The sequence below is a fragment of the Macrobrachium rosenbergii genome, chromosome 55, assembly GCF_040412425.1.
Source record: "Macrobrachium rosenbergii isolate ZJJX-2024 chromosome 55, ASM4041242v1, whole genome shotgun sequence".
In the NCBI taxonomy this organism is placed as follows: Eukaryota; Metazoa; Arthropoda; class Malacostraca; order Decapoda; family Palaemonidae; genus Macrobrachium; species Macrobrachium rosenbergii.
Window position 1 is genome coordinate 75,015,823 of NC_089795.1, and position 23,686 is coordinate 75,039,508.

The 23,686-nt window shown below is 38.6% G+C and overlaps 1 protein-coding gene across 19 annotated transcripts in view; it reads right to left on the bottom strand.

Annotated features, from left to right (window-relative positions):
• Positions 1 to 10,012: 10,012 nt before the first annotated feature.
• The window catches only part of LOC136835431 (uro-adherence factor A-like), a 95,889-nt gene continuing 82,215 nt past the window's right edge, over positions 10,013 to 23,686 (bottom strand). For 18 of the 19 annotated variants that reach the window (XM_067098971.1, XM_067098969.1, XM_067098967.1 and 15 more), the window contains one exon: positions 10,013 to 13,399. In XM_067098971.1, the coding sequence (XP_066955072.1) occupies positions 13,154 to 13,399 (246 nt within the window). In that variant the 3' untranslated portion in view covers positions 10,013 to 13,153. The remainder of the gene's footprint in view (positions 13,400 to 23,686) is intronic. The other variant, XM_067098970.1, reaches the window with a different exon arrangement.

Here is a 23,686-nt window from a genome sequence, read left to right on the forward strand (position 1 = left end):
ACCTTTAATGTAAAGATTTTTTAAAATTGTGTTCATTCCCTTAATTTTAATGTTGTATATATATATTTCTTAAATTTGGTAAGAATAATTTTCACCTTTTTAAATTCTAAATTTTTAATTTTTACAATTTTACAAGGAATTTTATGTTTCAATTTAACAGCCCTGATGATGTCATTATATGAATAATTACGAAACGCTGGAATAGAGACACCTTTTACATCTGTGTGTGTCCTCTTCCCTTTATTGATGATTATGTATGTATGTATGTATATATGTATGTATATATGTATATTATAAGTAAATATATATATATATATATATATATATATATATATATATATATATATATATTATAAGCAAATATATATATATATATATATATATATATATATATATATATATATATATATATATATATATATATATATATATATCCTCTCTTGTGGCCGAATGGGTTAGTGCGTCCCTGTAGTCCTGAGTCCTCGTCCGTCGCTGGTTCGACCCCACGGGACGGTGGACTTATTATCAACTAAAAAATTCCCCTTCGGTAACATATATGAAAATATATTATTTCCGAGGTAGAGCGAATTGGATATTAAAGGACGTTTGTAGCTTTCTGATTGTATATGAATCACGGTGATGTGATAAATAGTCATATATATATATATATATATAGAGAGAGAGAGAGAGAGAGAGGCCCCTTGAATTTAATTGCTGTGATGCGACTTACGTGGGAAAAACAGAAACTCCCAGCATGTGTAAAGTGGTTTGAACAGCTTGGAAGATCCATTGCAACAAACAGGCTTTTAGCAAAATACCATACAGTGCTGTACGTGATCACCATTCATGCCAAGATTCTTTTTCCATTCTCTCCAGTCCAGTGGCTCCTTAAAAACTTTTCCTCTTCCTTATTCCAAATCAGTACTGTATCATCTGGAAGCATCAGCCATTTGAGACACTATTCACGACTCATTTTTGTATCCCACAAGTTCTACATATATTGTCCTTTTTCTTAACTTGTCATATCGTTCTGTACTGAAAATATTAAACATACATCAAAACTCTCCTGTCTACATATTCTAAAATGCAAAGCATTCTGTGCTTCTATCATACTTTTAATTGTCTCCCCATTACCTCCTTATGCATTCTGTTGTTAGTTTTTTCCTAGATTTATGTTTGCGTTTTAAATGTATTTCCTTTTGTTTTCAGACTTCTCAAATAAATGCTTTATGATGAACACTTCATCCACACACCTTGTTCTTGTCCAAATCCCCTCTCGTACTTTCTCAGTCAAGACACTACCATACACCTCTGGTATACTAACTAGTGCTATGCCCTGTTAATTGTTACGTACTTTTCTGTCACCTGTACCATGACGCAAAAGAACACATTCCTCTCATTCATTTCTGTGGGACTTTTTTTTCATTCAGACCTACCTTACGCATGTTAACAGTTCAGTTACATTGTCAATGTATTGGAGCATCTCCTTCGAAATACCATTAACTTCTGATTTTGTTCCATTCTTCAGCTACTTCACTGCCTTCCTTATGTGCTCAAGCCACATCCACAAGCATTCTCAAACTTCACTTACCCCCTTCCACTTTTGTCATTTGACCTTGCCTCTTTGCTTTCTTCTTCACTTTGTAAAACTTCAGAATACCCGGTCCACCCACCCAGAACTGTATTCACACCAAATACAGTACTCAATTCGCATTTTATTCTGTCATCCATATTTTTATTAACCAATTTTTTTCTTTTACTTACCTATAGAATAACTTCTTATTTTCATTAAAGTACTTGCTCACTGTTTTTCTCAGTTTTTTTTTTATTGCAGTAATTGCCTTCCTTTCCATTATCTCTTATTTCTGTACATATGTTCCACTCTGTCTTGTAATTGCATATTAAGTAACCTCTGAATTTCCTGTACTGAACCTCCCATTTCTTTATCCCACAATTTACTGTTTTTATTGCCTCTACCCACCCTCCTATAACCACAAATGCACCCTGCTGACTTTATGACCTCATCCTGGAATTTAAAGCACTCCGTACATACTCCTTACACTTTGTTGTGTCTGTAACCTTACCCCATTTCTCATTCCAACCCGTCGCTTCCAACTTTTAGCTACTGTCCGTTTCAACTTTTGATTCAACTACTATAAATAATGATGAGATATACCTCTAGCCAGCCACTCATCCTACCTTTTAATCCACCTGCTTCCTTTTATATTTACTTTGTATAAACACATGGTGTAACAAACGTCGTTTTCACTTCCTAGTATATTTACAAATAATCTTTGGAAATTGTATATTCCCATATGCGTCCATAAGACTGTACAATCTCGTTTACTTCCAGAAGTCACAGGCTTACTCCAGAAGTCCATGCCTGCTAACACCACCATCTTTTTCTGTCACCAACCTTTTCATTTGAATCATTAAACACTACCACCCTTTCATATACTCTCACCCAAGCCAGGCACAGATCCAGACTCCCCCAAAATTCCCAGGGTCATTCTTTCACTCACACACCTTCTTCTCCACAAATGGCCCATACACACTCATTATTATAATTTCTCCTGCTACACTCAGTCTCACCTATACAATCCCATACAGTTCTTGAACTGATGCATTTAGTGTAAACTCATTCTGTAGTTGAGAGCATGAAGTCATTTATGGAAATCACCCATGATGACCATTTGACATGAATATAGAAATTGCTTGAAATGTCATACAAACTGCTGACTTACAATTTTGTGGCCTTTTTTTTATTTCAAATCTTTTGTGTTTTTCATTACTTGTCATAAAAGACAGTTATTTCCTTTTACCCACTTAACTCATATTGGCCAGAAAGGTTAGCCTCATGACATACTGTGACAATTAGCCTGTTGTCAAGTCCACAGTTTATCAACTTCATATGGTCTACGGACCTGTGTGTTCTAGTTACATTTGTATGGTGAAAATGTCAACTAAGATTTATACTGTCTTCTTACTCTAATTCCATTTTGGTACTCATTGTGATTTTTATTGGCCATTTTTGAAAGTGATGCCATTCTTCATCCATGTCTTCATAATGATTCCATACAGTTTTGCTGGCCATTGAGTTTTGCAGAGAGGTTCTCTAGTAGTATGGATCCATTTTTAAGAACTCTTTTTAAGTTCAGTACCTTGAGAGGATATCTGTGGCCCATTTTCTTAGATGTAAAGAATTCTGGCTGCCTTTTTTTTTTAATATAGCTTGTTGTCTATTCTTGCTGTCATTTAGGTTGCCCTGATATGTGGTCTTGTACTTGATGCAACCTCTTAGTAAATTATACTCAAAATTAAAGGGACAGCCACCAGACATAGGGGACTTGGCTAGTGCTTCCACGTTGCATCCTTCTACAGCCCAGGAAACTTTTTCTATACCCTTAGGAGTCCTGTAATTGAACCAACTACATGTGGATACAGCACTAATGTCACTGCACTTGGTTTTACTCCTTTTCTGAAGATGTTGTGTACTCCAACTTTAACTTATAATTTTTTAAGCTTACTGCTGAGGAATTCAATTTAGGGCTATTTACTTTCACTCATGAGATAACTTTGTTCATTCATTTCATTAGCAAACTTTAACCAACATTTAAACATACAGTACAAAATATTTTTGAAACACGCTTTCACTATAACTGAAGCTCATATGAAAAGTTCCCGTACAGTACCTTCAAACTAAACACTTTCGTCTTGACTAGATTTTATTGATGGCACTCTGTGATTTACTGTTTAGGATCATTTGTTTTCAGTGACTCAGTAAGTTGTATGATTTGTTACTTAAGATTTGAAGCTTTTTTTTTTGTATTACTTCAGAAAAATGGTATCTTTTAGAAAGCTGGACATTATCTGCATAATTTCCTTATTCTAGAGATGAAGATATTAAAGTGACATGTTTAAGGTCATATGTTTTCTCATTGGTAGAGTAGTTTCCATCTGAATGTTGGCAGGATTACAGATCTTTAATTTTCATACAAAATTAGTAGAAGTGGTTGTTTCCATAATTGTATTCCAACAAAGGTAATTATGATTTAGGCCATTGTTTGAGCACATATTGCTTGTCTCCATAGTTTGGTTTTAATGAGGAGCTTCCAGTGTTTACCTTTGTGTCTACATGTCTGTCATTGCTAATTAGCCATTTTACTTTGCTATTAACTAATTTCATCAGACCAATGAGTTAACGTTTAAAACTTCAGAGGGCTCACAAAAGGGTTTTTTCTTAATTAATAGGTAACATCTTATTTAATAAATTGAAAGCCATCAGGATATATATTCTGTTAAGTGTACAGTATTACAATGTCATACTGCCCTGTGCATAACAGTCCACCTGACAGGAATGTGTGCATTAGTTTAAGTGAAGGTTTAAATACTTTAAAGAACCATGCCCTCTTCAGCCACAGTGTATGTACTGTATACAGTAAACCCCCCGTATTTGCGTTCTCACGATTCACAGACTCATGTATTCGCGGATTTCTTTTTGGAACATATCTACCCATTAATTGCGGAAAATTCGCCCATTCGCAGTATTTTTCTCTGAGAAATATTCACTAATTACTGTATTTTCATATCATTTTCATGACTAAATGCACTTTTTGATGAAACTATTAAAATACTCAGGTATAAGCAATTTTAGAGGGTTTTTCTTGTGTTTATACTATCAAAATATGCAGTTCTAAGTGTTTTTAGAGGAGTTGTAAGTGTTTGCGGATTTTAGCTATTCGCTGGGCAGTGCGGTACGCATCCCCCACAAATACGGGGGGTTTACTGTACACAGTACATATTGGTACAGTAGTCCTTCAGTTATCCCTATTCACATTTTCCACAACTTGGCACACAAGATATGCCTAATATATATACAATTCATAAATATTTTAAAAACTGCACTCTGATGGTCAGTAATGCTACGTGGGCATAAAGAAGTGTTGGTAACAATGGTTACAGGTATAAACATGCTGGGAAGGGTTTTTAGTAGGTTGGGAGGCCAAGGAAATAGTTTCCAGGGTGGGGCATAGTAGGAAGTCTGGGCAGGATAAGAGAGGAGCAGTTGACAATGCTGCACAGGCAGAGAGGTGTTGGCAATGCTGCTCACAGGCATAAAGACACAGAGAAGGGGTGGGGAGTTGTTGGCTGGAGACGGTCTCCCGAATGGGGAAGGCATGTGAAGGTCATGTGGGATGGGTTGTAAGGGTTAGGTGGGCATTTGACTTCTTGAGAGCTTTTGCAATTGTTATTGGTTTAAAAGCAATACTACATTATTTGACATGTCATCAAATGTCACTTTCTCTATTGCTTTTAATAAGCTGATACAGATATGTCATCAGTTTAATAGCATATGGTAGAATTACATGGGTCAAGCCCTTGTGTTTTTTGAAGCTTTCCTGCTTTTGGCAGAAATGCATATGTCATTAGTAATGGCAATGGTGAGTAATGACTCATTACTCATCATTATGGTTTTTTGCCATCATGATGAGATTGAACAGTCTACCATGATCGTGTTTTGACAGCAAAGGGTGGTTGGCATGCATGCTTATGGTGCTGAATTAAAGGCTGCAGCTACAAAGTTTGCAGGCCTGCATGTGGTTCCAGACTTTAAGTTGTCCAAAGGTTGGCTGTTTTGGTTCAAGATTCAACATGAGCTATCCAACAAGAAGACTCATGGCAACGCTTTGGGTACTTTTGAGGAGGGAATAGAGGAGTTTCACCAGACAATATAAGACTCTTGAAAAAAGGAGGCCATATTTTAGGGCAAATCAACAATGCAGACAAAACTGGTTGCTCCTTACCTACTAACACCTTGGCTGATGAGAGGGGAAAGAATTTACCCAGTCAAAAGCTTTCCAAGCAGTGCATGTCTGCTTAGTTAAGTGCAAATGCTTCTGTTAGCCATTGTTGCAAACCTGTGGTAGCGGGGCACTCAAAGAACCACGTGCCGTGCATGGGTTGATGTATAGGCTCCTAGTGAGTTAGTATCATTCAACGAAGGCCTGGTTCACCTCCAAGATTGTAACCAATTGATTCCATAATCACTTTTGTAAGGATGCTGTTCATCACCAGACAGAGGACCTTGGCATTGCTGGACATTTGGTGAAGGCTTTGCTTCTCTTGGACAGTATGCCTGCCCATCCTACCACAACCAGTTGGTTGGTGACAAAGGTCATAGTAGGGTCATGTATTGGCCTCCTACTATGACTCCACTTGTTCAGCCAGTGGACCAAGGTGTAATTATAGCAACAGAGCAGTTTTACTGGAGGAAATTCCTGGAGGAGGTGATGGTGGTGTTTGAGGGACAGCAGGAGAAGGAGCAAGGCTTGGATACAGGGGGTAAGCGGACACTGGAATATCTTCAAAGGTATTTGCTGAAGTCTGCCATCTACAACTTCACAGATGCTTGGAGCATGCTTGGAACTGTATCCTGAAGGGAGAACAGGCCACAGTGGAAGTCTAGAGGTTCGAAGTTGGTAACTTCAGTGCCCAACTCGCAAAGGGAGAAAACGACATTCCAGTGGATGATATGCAGGAGTAGCTGGATGACAACAGTGGCAACCTTGGCTTTAAACTGATGTCTGACAGCGAGATAGCTGCTGCAGTTGCTGCTGATGATGAGGAAGCCCCTGAATACAACAATGAGGATGAGGCTGTATCACAATGAGCACCTTCAAATAACCATATACAGATGGGCTTCGATATGTTCTTCGAGATTATGGAGAACCTCAACATCGACTCTCAAAACTACCCCAGGTCCCTGGACTTTGCTATATAAATTGTGTGAAAAATTGTTGGGATATCACCGTGAACCAGAATCACTGTTCATCATCAGAGCACCCTTAGCAGCTTCTTTAGATCCAAAATCCCAGGCCACCCAAGCCTATTGCAATCCACTTCTTCAGTAATTCAAGTCATCCAACTCACAAATGCAGGCAAGCATGCCTACACCTTCATTGGTATGTGAGGTTTGTTCAGCCAAGAATCTGATGTATTGCTGCCCCACTTTGTTGACAATGACCCTCAGGGCACCTTTACACCTCTTCTGGTCACTTTGCTGTTTAACATCTCCTAGGAGTCACATAAATTACAGGAGGTAAGGCGCACAAGGCACCACAGGTGAAGGAGACACAGCAGTTGCCCCCGTAGATGCAGAACCCCTTGGCAGCACAGTTGTGTTTTAGAAGGGAAAGGAAGAGAAGAATGAGGAGGGTTTGTAAACCTTGTCACAAATTTTTAAGTCTGGCCAGCGTAAAAGTTTGGGCAGTGCACACAGGTAAGAGAGAGATTATTTTTTCATGAGTTTAAGAAAATTGGAAAAAGAGTGATATCCATGTTACACAGTAATGTACCGGTTGTTTCGAAATTAGAGGCCCCCCCCCCCCACAGAACAAATGGAAAGTTATGAAGTTTTCTGCTATAGCCTATCGCCAAGTACATTATTTTAAGTTTCTATTAAGCTATTTTTCATTTTACATTTCTTGTATTTTCAGACTGAGTGACAGAGTTAGATACAGCCTATATGGCTACGACTCGGAGGAAATCAGATGGATTGACCGAATCCGGGCTATAACCTTCAGAGAGGCCAGAGATGCTGGTGCATCCTTCATTTCACGTTCCTGGATAGCTAAATACATTAAAAGAGATGAATCCTTTGTTAAAAGAAACTGGAACAAAAATCCATGTGACTGTCATCGCGAAAAGAGTGAGAATCTTGAAAGGCCTGAAGTCCTTTCTCAGGAGTCAAAAGACATCATAGCCGAGGCAGTGGGTAGACCAAGAAAGTCTTTACGTAAATTGGCACTTGAACTGAAAACAGAAAGGGGAAAGAAGAGAAGTTATAGTGCTGTATATCGTGAGTTGAAAAAACCTGGTATCAAGCCATTTCATGTTATCAGCAAGCCCAACATCACTCAGCAACAGAGAGAAGACTGTGCATGGTTTTGCGGTTCATTTCTTAAAGATTGGGATGAAGCTGACTTTCTCCATGTTGCCCCATCAGATGAATTCTTCATTTACAGTCAGGAAGCCAAATCATAAAAATGACATCATTTGGGCTGCAAAGTTGGATGATATCAGCGATGACGTGCGCTATCGCCAAGTTGTGAAATTTCCTGAATGTTTGGGAATTTTTCTCTGTTTCACAGCCAAACGGTTAATGTGGATCATCAAAGAAAAAGGAAAGTCATGGAATGGCGAATACTTCAGAGAAACTGTGCTTACTGTTGGAGTATTTCCTTTCCTCAAAGATCCTGAAAATGTGTTATCTGTTGAAGAAGTCACATTTTTGCATGATAAGGCACCATGTTTCAAGGCTCTTCAGACACAGGAGCCGCTTTGAAACAATGGTATTGATTTCTTCTCATCAGGTGAATTTCCAGGTAGCTCCCCTGACCTTAATGTGTGTGAAAACCTTGGTAGTATCTTAAAGGATCGTGTTGAAGTGCGCACAGTGAACTATGATGGTATACCAAGCCTCGACGACTTGCGGAGAGAGGTGACTGAAGTGCTCAGGAAAATGGAGTTTGAGTCTCAGCTTTTTTGCGATTTGCTGAAATCATACCCCTCAAGAATGCAGGCTGTGGTACAGGCAGATGGAGGCCACACAAAATATTGAATATTCAGATAGAAACTTAAATAAATACCTGTTCTGAATTACTTTTGTTTTTGTCCATATCAATTTTAGTTTATGCTGTAGAGGGGGAGGCTCTAATTTCGAAACACCCTGTACTGTATGTACAGTACACCTACCATATTGAGTTTTGTAAGAGAGATTTTAACTTCTTTTGTGTACAATGCATTTTCAGTGTTATCATGTTTACTGTGTTTAGTCAAAATATGAAAAAGCTGATATGAATGTTTTACAGCTGTACATACAGTATATAGTAGTATACCGTATTGTGTTGTGTATAAGAAAAAAGGTTCCTTTTTTATATACTGCAATGTATTTTTAAGTGTTATACAGCTTTTTTTCATATGTTTAGGCAAAATAAGAAAAGAAAAGTGATTTCCATGTTATTTGGTGGTGCACTGTATGTACAGTACACCTACCACATTGTGCTGGTTTACGAGAGATAAAGGGTTTGCTTTTTTTTTTCATACAAAGTGTATTTCTACAGTATATTTTGTTACAAATATGGGAAAATAAGCTGGCTAATTGCCTTTTGCATCAAATTTTTCAGTTTAAAGTGTTATGGTGGTTGTTTATAAACATGGTGATAATGGTTATACCAAGGTCCAAAGAAAGGCTTTTCTTTGGACCTTGGGTTATAAAGTAATGACAGGGTAGGGGGAGTAAGATCACGGAGTTACCGTGTACATCCAGGTTTTTTTTTTTTTTTTTTTTACCTTAACGAGATTTTGACCTTATCCAGAAGGGCATTGGCTCTATTATTGCAGATATGGGAGAGATCACTGTACTATATTTTATTTTTATCTCAAGAGCTGATCCCAGCAAAATGCTGATGACTTTCTCATTTTGTCGGAAGTAGATGTTTCATTTCATGGAAGCTTGCTCATTCTGACCTTTATTAATTAAAGCTTGTTCTATTGGATGGACTGTGGGCATATTTTGAGTGTATTACAGTATAAAAATTGCTAATTTCAGAACCCATTTTGGATAGAATGCTTAATCAGTCAGGACACAAAGCAAAAGTAAATAGCCTCAGAGCTGCTTTTACTGTGGTGCTTAATTAAGTCACTTACATGGTATATGATAAGTTTTACATGCTTAATATAGAAAGAAAAGTTTTAACCAGCAAACTATTTGAAAGACACTATATTGTAACTACATAACCCAACAGTTTACTGTGTACAGAAGTGATTGTCAGTCCCATATGTTTTTAAATTCCTGAGTGACAAAGTTAGCACAACACTTGTTTGAACCTTGTGGTTGGAACTTTGAGAAATGCTGTTTTTAAAACAGCCAGCCAGTTGCATGTACTTAAATGTTTAAAAATTCAATTAACCAATTCTGACTTCTCAAGAAAATTTGGATAAGAAAACAAAATTGAACTAATCTTTTATTGTTTCCAAATAAGAAACAAAGTGGAATGTCAAACAAGTTGGCACGCCAGTGACCTATACATTGATGACCATGCAATATACATTTGTTAATATCATAATTTTGAATTTTCATTCACCTTGGCTGCAATTTTCTTTCAAGGGTACAGTCCTTAATAGGCTAAGTTAAACCTCAGGCAATAACATGAGACTGACACCCAGTGACAATTCATTTCCTTTAAAACACTGCTAGAAATCATAAGTTTCAGTTTGACAAGATTCAGAGTCACTTATTTATCAATATTATTGAATGTTGTGAAAACTAGTGACAAATACAACAATACTATAATATGTAGATAACTCTTCAGTAATTATTTTAAATAAGGAAATTTAGAATGCATAGCCTGGATTATTTAGAAGTACACTTAAACCCAAGAGTTCCCATGTGAAATATTAAAAACCCTTCCCTTCACTTCCTAAAAGCTGTCTTCCATTTTTTTTATAAATTAGGATTAAAACCAGTTTCCATAAATAATTTTTAATTTAAAAAATAATTGTACTAAAAGAACAAACAAATTTAACTCATGCACAATGGGCACCACAGTTATTTTCTAAATACTGTAACCTGTAATGTTTTTGTGATGTTAAATGATGAAAACATTGGGGAAAAGGTAATGAAAAACTGAATTTTAAATAAAATTACAACCTTTGTCCAGACAGATGTCCAACACAAATATTTCTAAGTAATCAAGTTCACAGAATTACTTGGTCATGGCGGCAGAGCCAACACTCATGTTACATGTCTGTTTATATACAATATGACATATCATTACTCATTACAATGATATAAAAATACAATGCACTTGCCTTGGATGACAACTCTGATCTCACTCATATACATTAAGTGACTTTTCTTTCAAATTACATTGTCACAGTTCGGTACACTGAGAAAAGAAAACCTTGCTAGCATATTATATACTGCATACATCCTTTTTTAAATATTCAAAAATCATATACAAACAGTACATTATTACACCTGACTGCAAAAAGTGCAAAAAGGAGTACCTTTAGAAATATATGTAGTAAAAACTATATAAGCTTTTTTTGTCTCACTTTAGACCATATAACATCATCTCATTGAGTTCATACAGCAATACTTAAGCATGAAAAGCCAATATAATGCTCACCTAGTCTAAAAAATACTGTACTCATAAATCCAGAACTTCACAGCAGAGTATCCATGTATACAATGCTAGCTCACACATTGACATTTATGTTCTCAAAGCAAAATGTTTAGTAAACATTTTTTGAACAATATATTACTTCTCAGGAAAAATTTACAAATACATGTCTCATACTGTAGCCCTTTCCTGTTGTGGGTAAGTTACAGTCGCTGCATCCAACAGAAATGCAAAGTTTACAAAGTCAGTGGCAGCGTGTGGCCCCATCAGAATTTACAAGTATATTACCAACATCAAAACTTAATGTGTACAGTACAATTCTTTGGTAATATCCACATCAAATATTCATATACTGCATTAAAAACAAATTAAAAGAGTGAAAATAGTTTCCTTTACAGTTACAGTAATTTACAGTAATTACAGTAGATTATTTACACATCTTCAGTATGCTATTTTCAGAACTCTTGTAATGTAATTAACAACCTTGATTTCAATCGTCACCCTAAAGCAGTCAACAAGATGAAAGTTAATTGAACACTGAAAAATGATTAACATTCAAGTTGTGATAATTCAGTAAGCAGAACAACTAATTTTCTTTAAATTATCAATGCGTAAGATCAATTTTATTCAAATAAAAACACCTGTACTCCAAAACAGGATTTCACCACTCCCAATAGATAGGGTAAAAGTAAGTGCTGAGAAGGCCACACACAGGAAAAGTACTATTCCACAATTTATAAATGAAGTCTTGACTAGTAATGTTCACAATAATTATAGAAGTATAATAAAAAACCACACTTTATGATATCGATGCAATTTTTAAGAGTATAATCAATACCAATAAATATAAACTATCATAAAAATTATTTTGTAATATTGTGCTTATCAGTATTATAATTTCCTAAGAGTCTACTCCAAAGCAAAAGAAATATTAAAAAAAGTTAACAAGTTACTTATAGTTGAATATCATATGTATCAGCTGATGTAAGAGTTCGAACACATGACAACCAAGGGAGACAGACCTGCATAAATTCATGACCTTCAATGCATTACGTACACACACACACACTGTAGTTTAAGTACAAAAGTTACATAATCTGTACATACTGTAGCCTCAAACTCTCAAACATTCCTTGTAACTTGAGATCATGCCTTCTCTTGAATCACTATTAACAGCATGTCAAGAGACAACTGAGAATTTGATAGACAAGGCCAATGCAGTTGCCTGAAAGACCATAGTCCTGTCAAAAACCACATGCTAGAGAAAATCCTCCAAACACAAGTCCTCTGGCTCCAAATTCCTAGCCATTATTCACCTCCCCCTCATGCTTTGTGTATGTTTGGCAGTTAACCTTATTGAGCAGATGAAACTTTATAAATTATACCCTGATGATAACAATGTACAGGATCTATACACAAGACAAAGTTCATATTTTTTAGTCTCACTAAGCATAAGCATATCTCTCTTACAGTCTACTGCTGTTCATAAGTGAGGGACCAGGTTTGGCAAGTTAATTACACACAAAATGAAAATACCAGCCTGAGATTCACCCAACAGGGAAGGCATATAACTTGTGGTCCCATGGCTGCTAGTTTTGTTGTACTCGACTAGTATCAAACTTTTAAGATACAAATCTGTGTTTCCAATAAGATTCTCTAGTGGCAGTAGAATAAGCCAACATTTTCTTGCATTTTCACCAGGGGATTTCACTAGACAGCTGAACTACCATTATCATTTCAGTAAACAGTAGTGAGAGGCACATGCTACTGATTTCTTTAAATTACACTTCCACAAAATATAATTCACCTGATGAGAGTATTTTATACTGCATCTGAGGTCTAACCACCTACTGAGTTTCTCTAGTTGTGTTTTAATTGAACACATTAAATACAGGAGAACACAGAAAGTTACATACACCAACACCCCTCTCAGCGAACACCTCTCTGCGTCGCTGAAGGGAGTATTGCTAAACAGGCGTCACTGTTATCGTCTCTATGTCACCGATGCTTTTTACACGCCGGTGAGTTTCATGATGCACATAAACACCAGAGGGCATAACAGAAGAGCGAGGGCGTGCTTGTGGGGGATGGTGAGGATGGGCTCGAGAAGATACAGCTGGGGACTGTCCTCCAGAGGAAGAGGACTCCCCACCATTACCAGCAGCATTAATTTCCTCACGAACGCGGAGTCCTAGGGCACGGCTTAAGGAACCCTGCATAAAGTTAAATTTCTCATGTTACTCTGTATGAATCATAAGGCACTGATTAAATCCAGTTAAATCTATCATCTTTCTATTTCAGTAAGTGAATAAAACTTTAGTGTCTACAAAACTGATGAAACTTGACTAGCGCATATAAGCTGCATTACAATTAGATTTCAACCTTCAAGACAATTCCCAAGAAATCAGGCATATCTAAATTATTTAAGCAATATTGTGCATAAGAATAATCATACCCTAAAAGTTGCTCCCACAAACCTACAGAGAAAGAGAGAGAGAGAAATAATTTTTTTTTTTTATAGTTTTCATGCATTTTCTTTAGTCATACATTTCTTTTATTACTACCAGTGGGAAGTCAACACCCAATATTGCCCCATTACATATCAATAATTTAAGTACCCGAAAGAATATACAGTGACTTTCATACCTGAAAGAAATATATAGTAACTTTCAAGTGCTAACTTTACACATTAGGACAAAGTTCTTACAAAGAATAGCACAAGCTTAGTATCATCAAATCAAATGCATATAACATACATCTAGTGTTGCAGTGTACTGCACTACCAAGAGATACTTCATTCTCTATACTGAAGCAATGTTACAATTTTGTGAAACAAATATATGAAGACCGCTTGCAACCCTATGCCTTTCACTCCAAATACATGAACATACACTTTGCTAATTTTCTAGTGGAATACTTATCAGTTATACTGAGAATCCTTTTTGGGTAACAGAAGAAAAGCAAAAGAAAGCATGTGGTATTTACAATAGAATTGTTGTACAAATTTCCCTGGAAATCAGCATTTAGCTTGAAAAAGACTCAAAATAATATAGAGATGACAAGAATTCCATTATTTGTAACAACAGATGGTCTGAACATATTTTTTCAAATAATTATAAAGCTGTCACTAGGAGGGGTTTTATTTTTCCTAAATAAGTGTTATTCCTACGCTTAACATTTTACAAAACCTAATGTACCATTAAAATACAAATGAGCATAATAAAATTATTTTTTCTAATTGATGAACATCTGGAGAATTGCTACCACAGGAACAATGAGTTGCTTACACATTTCCAATTTTAAATTTTCTAGCTTTACATATTTATAGTGTTACTTCCACTCTATTAAATGGATTTTGTCCCTGCTTATCAATGAATTTTACATCCTCTGACAATTAAAAAATTACTTGTCACTGTGTAAAGAAAATGTGCATGTAGAAAGATTACTGCAATGTCTCTCCTCCACAGACATAACCAGACTGTTACTCGAGCTGTTGGGGGTATACTATCATAATCATCATCATTATTATTAGTATTATTATTAGACATTTAAATATTGCAATAAAAATATTCATATGTAAAAATTACAGGTCAAAAGTCACAATAAAAAGTATGCTACAGGGCAAACAGCTGAATGGTTGACTGAATGTAGTTACAAAGATTAGCTGCATGGTGTTGCTGTACTAGTGAGTTGTGGGTACCATTTGATGGGGTGGTAGTGGTGGAATAAGCATTAAAAGGCTTTAGCTTGTATATCTAGGAAAACTGGAAATTACTTTTAAAAATTTATTTGTTCTTACAGGAATACAAACCAATGCTTTTGAATGGAGACACTCCTGATGTGGAGGGTTATCCCTAAAGTGGCTTTAATATCATTCCACTGAGAAGAAAATGTTTCTGGGTAAGACATCCACAAGGAACATTACTCTCAAGAACCCCTTATAAATATGGTGAGAAGGAGATCAGATAAGCAGAGTTCTGGGCAGTAATATGAAAAATGGGATGGTACTTCTCAAGAACCATACCACTTACTGTCATTAGAGACTTGTCTGGAAAAAAGAGAGAACTTTGTCTTTCCTATGAAGAATGATGTTAATCCACTGGCTCAAACACTGATGAGCAAGAAATGTGACAGCCCTTCCTCCAGAGACACTAATAAACCCCTAAATAGTGTTTTCTGGTCTCAAGTTGCAAGACCTGTCACTGAGAATTCTGTGAAAGCATTCAGCCACAATACCACTTGAAGGGAAGTCATAGCCACAGAGTAAGACATTTAATTCTGAGGCAGTGAGGGCTAAGCCTTCCTTTCTTATTCTTTCAAGGGCAGGTTGAGGCATTGAAAGCTAAGCCTTCCTTTCTTTGTCTTTCAACAGTAGGTCATTAGTCGGCTGACAGACATGATTCTAATTGAAGAATGGGCTTTGAGTCTTCCGGAATGTAGTACCTCTTCTGTTTTGAAAGCAGTTAGGTTAAGACTGCTCTACCTGCTTGAGGCAATAGAACTACCAGGTCCAAACACCAAGTTGCTTTCTCCCTCCAAAACACCATGAGCCAACTGTGACCAAAGTAGTTGCTGAAGAACGCACCTCAGAAGGGTCACTATTAGCCACTTCTGTAGACGAGACTGTAGGCCAGCAAGCAGCCCAGATTATGACATTCCAAATGAATGCATTATCCTGAAAATGTTATAATTCTATCATTATGGGCTCTGGAGAGGAAGGACCGTCCAAGGGAACAAGCTCTCCAAAGGAACGAGTCGACCCCTCTTCAGCCACAAACAAAGACTCGCAAGGACCAGAACCTCTGACACATAGATCTTCTCTGAAAGATCTGAGCAGATCTCCTGAAGGGGGAATGTGACAAGATGCTAGAATACAGACATTCCTCAAGCCCTTTTTTCTATTAATGTAGGTACCCAAAAAAAGACTGATGCAGAATGAGACAGAGCATTGATTACTCAGCTTAGCTACCCAAGCACAAAAGGTAGAAGGGATTAGGGATCTCGGGCAAGAAAATGCTCTAGGTTAGAATGAGACAGAGGAGCTGGATCACCTCTTCCCACTCATGAAGAGGTGTGAGGGGGGAGAGTCCATGTGTTGTCTTGTCAGGAACCTCTCATTGCTTGTATAGTCATGGTGCCTACCTCTAGTCCCTTAGGACTCCCTCAAGGAGTAAGATGGGAAGGGCTGAGGAGCCTCTCCTTGCACCCTGTCTCAAGAGCGGGCATACAGAGAGAGAATGTTTACAAGAGGAGGAATGAACTCCTTTCTTTGTGTACTGGATGATGCCAAGAGGGACCATTGAGCATGTGAGGGCAATGGTCAAAAGTAAAACATCGATGTTTCAGATCTTTGATGTATTATGCTTCCTGGAGTAAAATGACCATTTGGGGATTTCCTGCGAAATTTAGTATTTCTTCCTTCTCTGTGATGGAGGAATGAGAGTTATGTGAAAATGACAACAGTGCTTAAGATGATGATGATGACTGAAAAGACGACAAAGGTCTCCTTTTCCACTTAACAAAAAGCACACCAGCTGTCCAGTGACCAGAAATCAAAGAAGGAAGTACTCAAGTAGGTTCGTCCAGAGGAAGATCAGCAGGAAGGACCACTTCAAGTTATTGTTCACACTATCTAGTAATAGGTGGCATCACATGAGCTAGGGTTCTGTAGACATGCTATTATCAATTGGAACTACCACAATAGGTGATCTGGGAAACCAGATTTTTAAACTATCAAGAAAGGTGGAAAAGGATGGGCTACCTGGAGCACTCAGTTTAGGCCAGATTTTCTCAAGATGCTCTTAGGATATAATTTCACTGGGTGAAAATGCCAGCTGCACTATCGGATAAAGAGTGACCTGATTTCTTGGGTGGAGGAGAGTTCCTCTTTAGCTTGCAAGACGCACTCTCAGACAGAACTAAGGAAATAGAAGATGGCAGAAGAAAGGATCAGCTGAATCTGCCAATTTCACTGGTAAAGTGAAACTCGCTGACAAAGATGGTTAATGCCTCTTGTCCTTCCTTTTCCCTTTTCTAAACTTTCTCACAGAAGAGAAGCCCAGTCTGTACATTCCTGACATGAGGAATAATGGACACAGACCTTACCTTAACAATGAAAACAAAACTTATGTCATCTACAGATGAAATGAAGTGGCAACTTCCTTGCCCACAACCCATACATCTATGTTGCTCGTTAATTCACCATGAGAGAAAAAATACAGCAACTAAGACAACACTATAAAAAAAAAACTAAGTACAAAGTACTGTACACTTAGCTACACCCATACAAGGGAGAGATGAGAGCAGAACAACTTCACAGTACACAGTCAAAAGGTAATGATGTTTTAGATGATAGCAGGTGTGTTGGTATTCCCAATCACTCACTGCTGCCAACATACAGCTAACTTTTTAACTTGTTCATTCAACACTTCAACTACACATAGGTTTCCCTTTCCTGTAAGAACAAATATATATCAATAAAATATCTTTCTCAACTTTGTTGTAAAAAAAATCAAGTACCTTGCTATTTTTTTTTACTGATGCATAAAACAACTTGCCCATTCCACAAAAGTACATTTGCTTTGAACATAAATATTCATGTAATTTTTTTCTAACATCAGTGTTTTTTCTTGCTAGTTGGTGGCAGGCAACATCCCATTCTTTTAATTTCATTGTGCCTAACTACAGGGATCATCAATGCATCTTGCATCTGTGTTGCTGTTTGTAGATGTTAGGTCATCTTTGACATTTTCAAACCTTGGGCTGTCCCATAACTCTTGTACTAGGCCTTCTTGTCTTAACTAAAATCATTCTATTTTCCTGTCCTTTAAAAGGAAACATATGCTAATTAGATTAAAATGTATAATTGACAAATTATCAGCAAAAGGCCATCCTCTTAACTTTATCTTTTCTGGTTCTCTTCTTTTGCACTTGCATTTTTTTTGTTCCATAATTGTGGCCATTCCCCAGTTGACATGTCAACTCCAGAGAGCTACTTTTGTCTTATGTTTACTTCTGGAATTTTTAGATTATGCAGTGGAGGCTTTTCTTATTTCTGTTACAAAGTCTGGCAGCATCCATTTTGAAATCACTATTCATGTATCTTATGTTGCATTAACTTTTTAAGGCCTTGGGGCAAATTCTCTTGTCTCTTGTCACTCAAATTGATGCCCTTTATTTCCAAAATAACCTTCACAATATAATTAAGTCTAGACTAGTTTGGATTGATTTTATATTGTCTTTTAACTTTATCATATGACTTTTTATCAATTCAGTAACTTAGACATAGTGGTATACACTGTATAATTGATTTCATTTACAGCCCAGAATTGACCCCACAATTAGTAGTTATTGTCTGGTGTTCCACAACAGTGTTCTAGTGACTAATATAGTGTTATTTTAGAAAGTAAGATCATTCAGTGTGCAGAAGATGATGCTCTTGTTGCAACTGTTCTGAAGAAAAATTGCAAAATTAAATCACTGTGCATGGTAATACTGTACCTTTGATACCGAATATCTAACAATAAAGTATTTGTGTATTAGTAATTTTGACACCAGAACTTTTTTCCCCTAGTACTTCAAACTGTATTGAATGATGCCAGAGAAGTAGGTGTTTTTCCTATGGCTTTCATATCCACAGACATATGTACGTGTATATCTCTAATTCTACAATTATTGGAACATCTCTAAATCTACCATTATTGAAATATTGTCCCCATTTTTGGATGTCTGTAACCTTCAAGACTACTTGGAGTTTGATCTCATGATTAATGGAAATTAGGATGTAAAGTCAAGCACTGGGAACTTTTAGCCATTCAGTGCTTCAGATAGTCGAAAATTACAAATTATTAGTCAGTTTGTATTTTCTTTAACTAACAAACCTGAGGTCTTTATATATTGGGAAAATCTCTCTAGCACAGCTGGATCCGGTTAAAAACAGAACAAGGTTTAATGGCTTGAGTCTATCATCCAATGGGGAGAGAGAGTAGCAGGGCCTGACCTCTTCTCCCCTTCGCATAATCCGTGAGTTGCCAGTTATCTTCCAGCCCAGGAACTGTATGAGGGGTGGCTTGAGGTGGGCCATTTCTGTAAAGACCTCAGGTTTGTTAGTTATGAAAAATACAAATTGGTTTAAAATTTGTCATTTGTTCATACTACACAGAACAAACCGTAGGTCTTTACATATGGGGAAACCTACTTTTGGTGGGAGGATAAAGTAAGCTTCACAACAGACTGGTGGTTCGGCTCACCTGTGCTCACTTCCTGGTCAATTGTTAGAGCATGGGAAAGATTTGTATACCTCTGATCTGTTAAGTGAAAGATTACTCAACAGCCATACATCTGGGCTTTGACACAACGGGAACTCCAGTCTACATTGTGTTTAGGAAGAATAGAAAATGTAATTGTCGGAGACAACAAAACGAATGGTAGCTAACAACTTTTTTCTATTGTCAGTCCCTCTCTCCCCTTGTAAGAGAGAAGGTGGGACTTGCTTTTGTTTCCAAAATTTACATTGTATAGGAACAATCATAATATAGAAAATAGAATGGGTACTCACTCACCTATATTTAGTCAGTTCCAGCAAATGAAGGCTCAGATCTCTCCCCTGCCCGCCAGAAGAGGAGAAGGAAGAGAAAGGAAGATGGCCAGTCACCCCATTTACTCTCACTTTCCCAACCAACATCTTAGGCAAGATACAACCTGTCCTGTAAAGGCACTGGATGAGCTACATAACTTGTTGAGCAGGCACCACTGGTCCCAAGGAAAAAGTGTCCAAGAACCAGGCCTGTGGGCAGCGTCCCATAGGTAGAAGGAGGTGAAGGTCTTTTGACAAACCCATATACCAGCCATCAATACCCTATGAACCGACAGGTTCTTTCTGAAAGCAATGAAAAGGCCAAAGCCCCTAACATCATCATGAGCTCTTGCATGCACTATATTGGCATCTGCACTTGAAAAATTACAGTATGCTCATCTAAAATTACCTCACGTAGCCAAAAGGAGTTGGTATTCTTGGGCACTTCTTTTTTATTCCGGCCCGTGCTAAAAAAAAAGTCTTTGACACTAAGGTCTGAGATGTCGAGTCCTTTTTTTAGATAGCTTCGCAAACCCTAACAGGATATAAAAGTAACTCTTCTGGATCATTATCAACAAAATCTTTCAGGGAGGGGATCGAAAATTACTCTAATCTGTCATCATGAACTGAAGGATTTTGAGTCTTAACTATGAATTGCAGGACAAATCTGAAGGCTACCAACCCCTTTGAATTGCAGGACAAATTCGAAGGCTACCAACGCCCAACCCCTTGAGTGTTTGACATTAAAAGAGAGCTGTGAATTGCAGGACAAATTCGAAGGCTACAAACCCCCAACCCCTTGAGTGTTTGACATTAAGAGAGGCTATGAAGTTCTCTTTTCATTGAGACTAAGGCCAGTCAGAAAACTGTCTTGAGGGTCAAGTTTCTGTCTGATGAACCCTGTAAGGGTTATGGTACACAAGTGAGGCTGCTAAGGACCAGAGTAAAATCCCAGTTAGGAGGTTTAAGTTCTCTTGGGGAACAGGACTGTTTGACACTTTTGAGGAGCATAGAGATCTCCCATGAGGAAAGGTCTACCTCTTTCAGGCGTAGAACTAGTCCTAAAGCAGCCCTGTAACCTTAATGGCTGACACAGAAAGTAGCTTCTCCCTGTGGAGGAATACAAGGAAGTCAGCTACTTGCTGAATATAAGTTCCGACCAGAGAGAAACCCTGTTAACGACACCAATCAGAGTAGGCGGCCCATTTCCCCTGGTACATAATTGTAGAAGATTTCCCAAGATAGCCAGACATCTCTGTTGCTGCTCTGCAAGAAAAGCCTCTCACTCACAGGAGATACTGGATAGTCTCCAACCGTGAAGAGACGGACCATACAAATTGGTGGAACCTCTCGATGTGCGGTTGGCAAAGGAGGTTGAGAGGGGGGGAGGGGGGAGAGGGAAATCTCTCTCATTGCCTCTGTCATCAGGGCCAGCAGGTCAGGATACAACTCGGCATGTGGCTACAAGGGAGCCGCCAGGGTCATTCTGAGGTTCTGAGAGATCATTACCCTGCTGATTATTTGACAATTCAGGCAAAAGGGAGGAAAGGCATAAACATCCAGATTGTCCTAAGGATGTTGCAGCGTGTCTTCTGCTGCAGCCCAAGGATCCAGAATGACCTAATAAAACCCCTCCAGTTTCTTGTTGTATCAGGTCATGAAAAGATTTACCATAGGCCTTCTCCACAGATGGAACAACCTTTCTGCTACCTCTGTCTCCAACACTTGACCCTGATGACTCAGCTTGTCTGCCACTACATTCCTCTTGCCTGGAATGTATCTGGCTGAAAGATCCACTGAGTGAGTCACTGCCAAATGGTGCAGTTTTACTGTCAATTCGTTAAGTTGACAGGATACCAGTCCCCCTTTTGTTGACATATGCCACCACCGTGATATTGTCGGACATTAGAACCTTGGAATGCCCCGTCACACACTCCTGAAACTCCTGAAGGGCTAAAGAAAGCCACCTTTAGTTCCAGGATGTTGATGTGAAGCTGATTTTCTTGGTGATCCCATATACCTCAAGTCAGAAGATCTTCCAAGTGTGCCCCAACCCTTCGTCCCAGGCGTCTGAGACCAAAAGAATCTCCGGAGGGGGAGTGTGAAGGGGCACTCCAATGGTCAGGTTTCTGTTTTCCAGCCACCATGCCAAGTCGTGTCTCCCTTTTTTTGAGAGAGGAACTGGGAAGAAGGGAGAATCCTTTGATGGGGACCAAACTCTTTCAGTCTACATTGAAGAGATCGGAGGTGTAGACGTCCATAAGGAACAAGCTTCTCCAGGGACGAGGTGACCTAGAACTATATACCATTGACATGCTGGTTGTTTTTGACTGGAAAGGAAGGACTGAACAATGGTCTTGAACTTGTCAATGCATGGATCAGATGGGAAGACCCTTGCCACTGGTGTGTCTATTGGCATGCCCAGGTACAGTGTTCTTTGGCTGGGAGTAAGGTTTGTCTTCTCCAAATTTATCACTACCCCTAAGCTGTGACAAAATTGGAGTAGACGGTCTCTATCTTGGATCAGCTTTACATGAGAACTTGCCAGTACTAGCCAGTCGTCGAGGTATCTCAAGATGCGTATCCCATGTGAATGAGCCCAGATCGAAACCAGGGTGAACACTCTCATGAACACCTGTGGGGCAGTAGAGAGGCCGTAGCAAAGCCCCTTGAACTGGTGCACTGTCTCTCCCAGAATGAGAGATGACTGATGGATTGGAATCTGGAAGTACGCATCCTTTAGGTCTACCATCAGCGTAAAGTTGGACTTCCTGACGGCTGCTGGAAATGTGCAGGACGTTTCCATCTTGAACTTTAGTCTTCCTGATCAAAAAGTTCAGGGAAGACAAGTCTATGACTGGTCTCCAAGCCTCCGATGCCTTTGCCACTAGAAAGATCCAGATATAGAAACCTGGGGATCAATCCTTCACGACCTCCTGAGCTCCATTTTCCATCATTACCTTCACTTCTTCTTGGAGAGTCAGAACCTTCGGCGAGCCTTGAATGTATGTTCTTAGATGGAATGGACAGTCAGAGAGAGGAGGAGGAAACTCGAAGGGGAGTAGATATCCCACCTGCAGAACTTCTACTACCCAGGTATTTGCCCCCTCAAGGATTTTCTTCCTCTAGCCCTGCCTCAGCCTCCTCTCCCTGGTCTGGTAGGATGGGGCTGAAAGGGATGCTGCTGAGATGTCTTCTTAGCAGGAGCAGGAGAAGGCTGGCGGCCCCTACGAAGACCTGTCATGGCTTGAGATCTCTTAGGTGAAGAGTAAGTGGCAGCCTGAGATCTAGGTCATGTTACATTGGCACGTGAAGGACCAGAAGACTTAATAAGAGCCTGGTGGACCAGACGGTCATTATTGTCTGCTCTTCGCCTGTCCACTGCAGCCTCAACTTGGTCCTTGGGGAAGAGTGACGAAGATCCTAGAACTGTTCCATTCCTTAGTGCCAAGGTGGAGTCAGGGCCAACAATTAGAGATTCCTTAGTGCCAAGGTAGAGTCAGGGCCAACAAATTTCGAGATCCTAGAAAGGGCAGCATCTCTTCTCTTCAACAACCAATTAGCCCACATGTTTGCTGTTAGGTGAGCCAGATATGAAACAGTCTCAGGGACTGCCTTGAGCACTGCAGAAGTGGTCAATTCCATTGCAGCCAACTTTTGGTGCATAAAGGTGCCCTCTGCCTGGATTTGGTCTAAAAAAAGGCCCGGGCGTAGGTGAACTAGGTCCAGATCCACTTGTCTCAACTGTAACGCAACGTTAGAAGTTACGTAAAAATGTCTATGTCGTGGAAGAGGAGGAGGGAGCAACTTAAATGACCTGCTAGACTGAAGCGAGTTGTCCTGTCCAGAGACGAGAGAATTCACTTGGTTAAGGACATAGTCAGCATGGTTAGAACACAGCAACCCCAGCTACGCCTTCATCTCT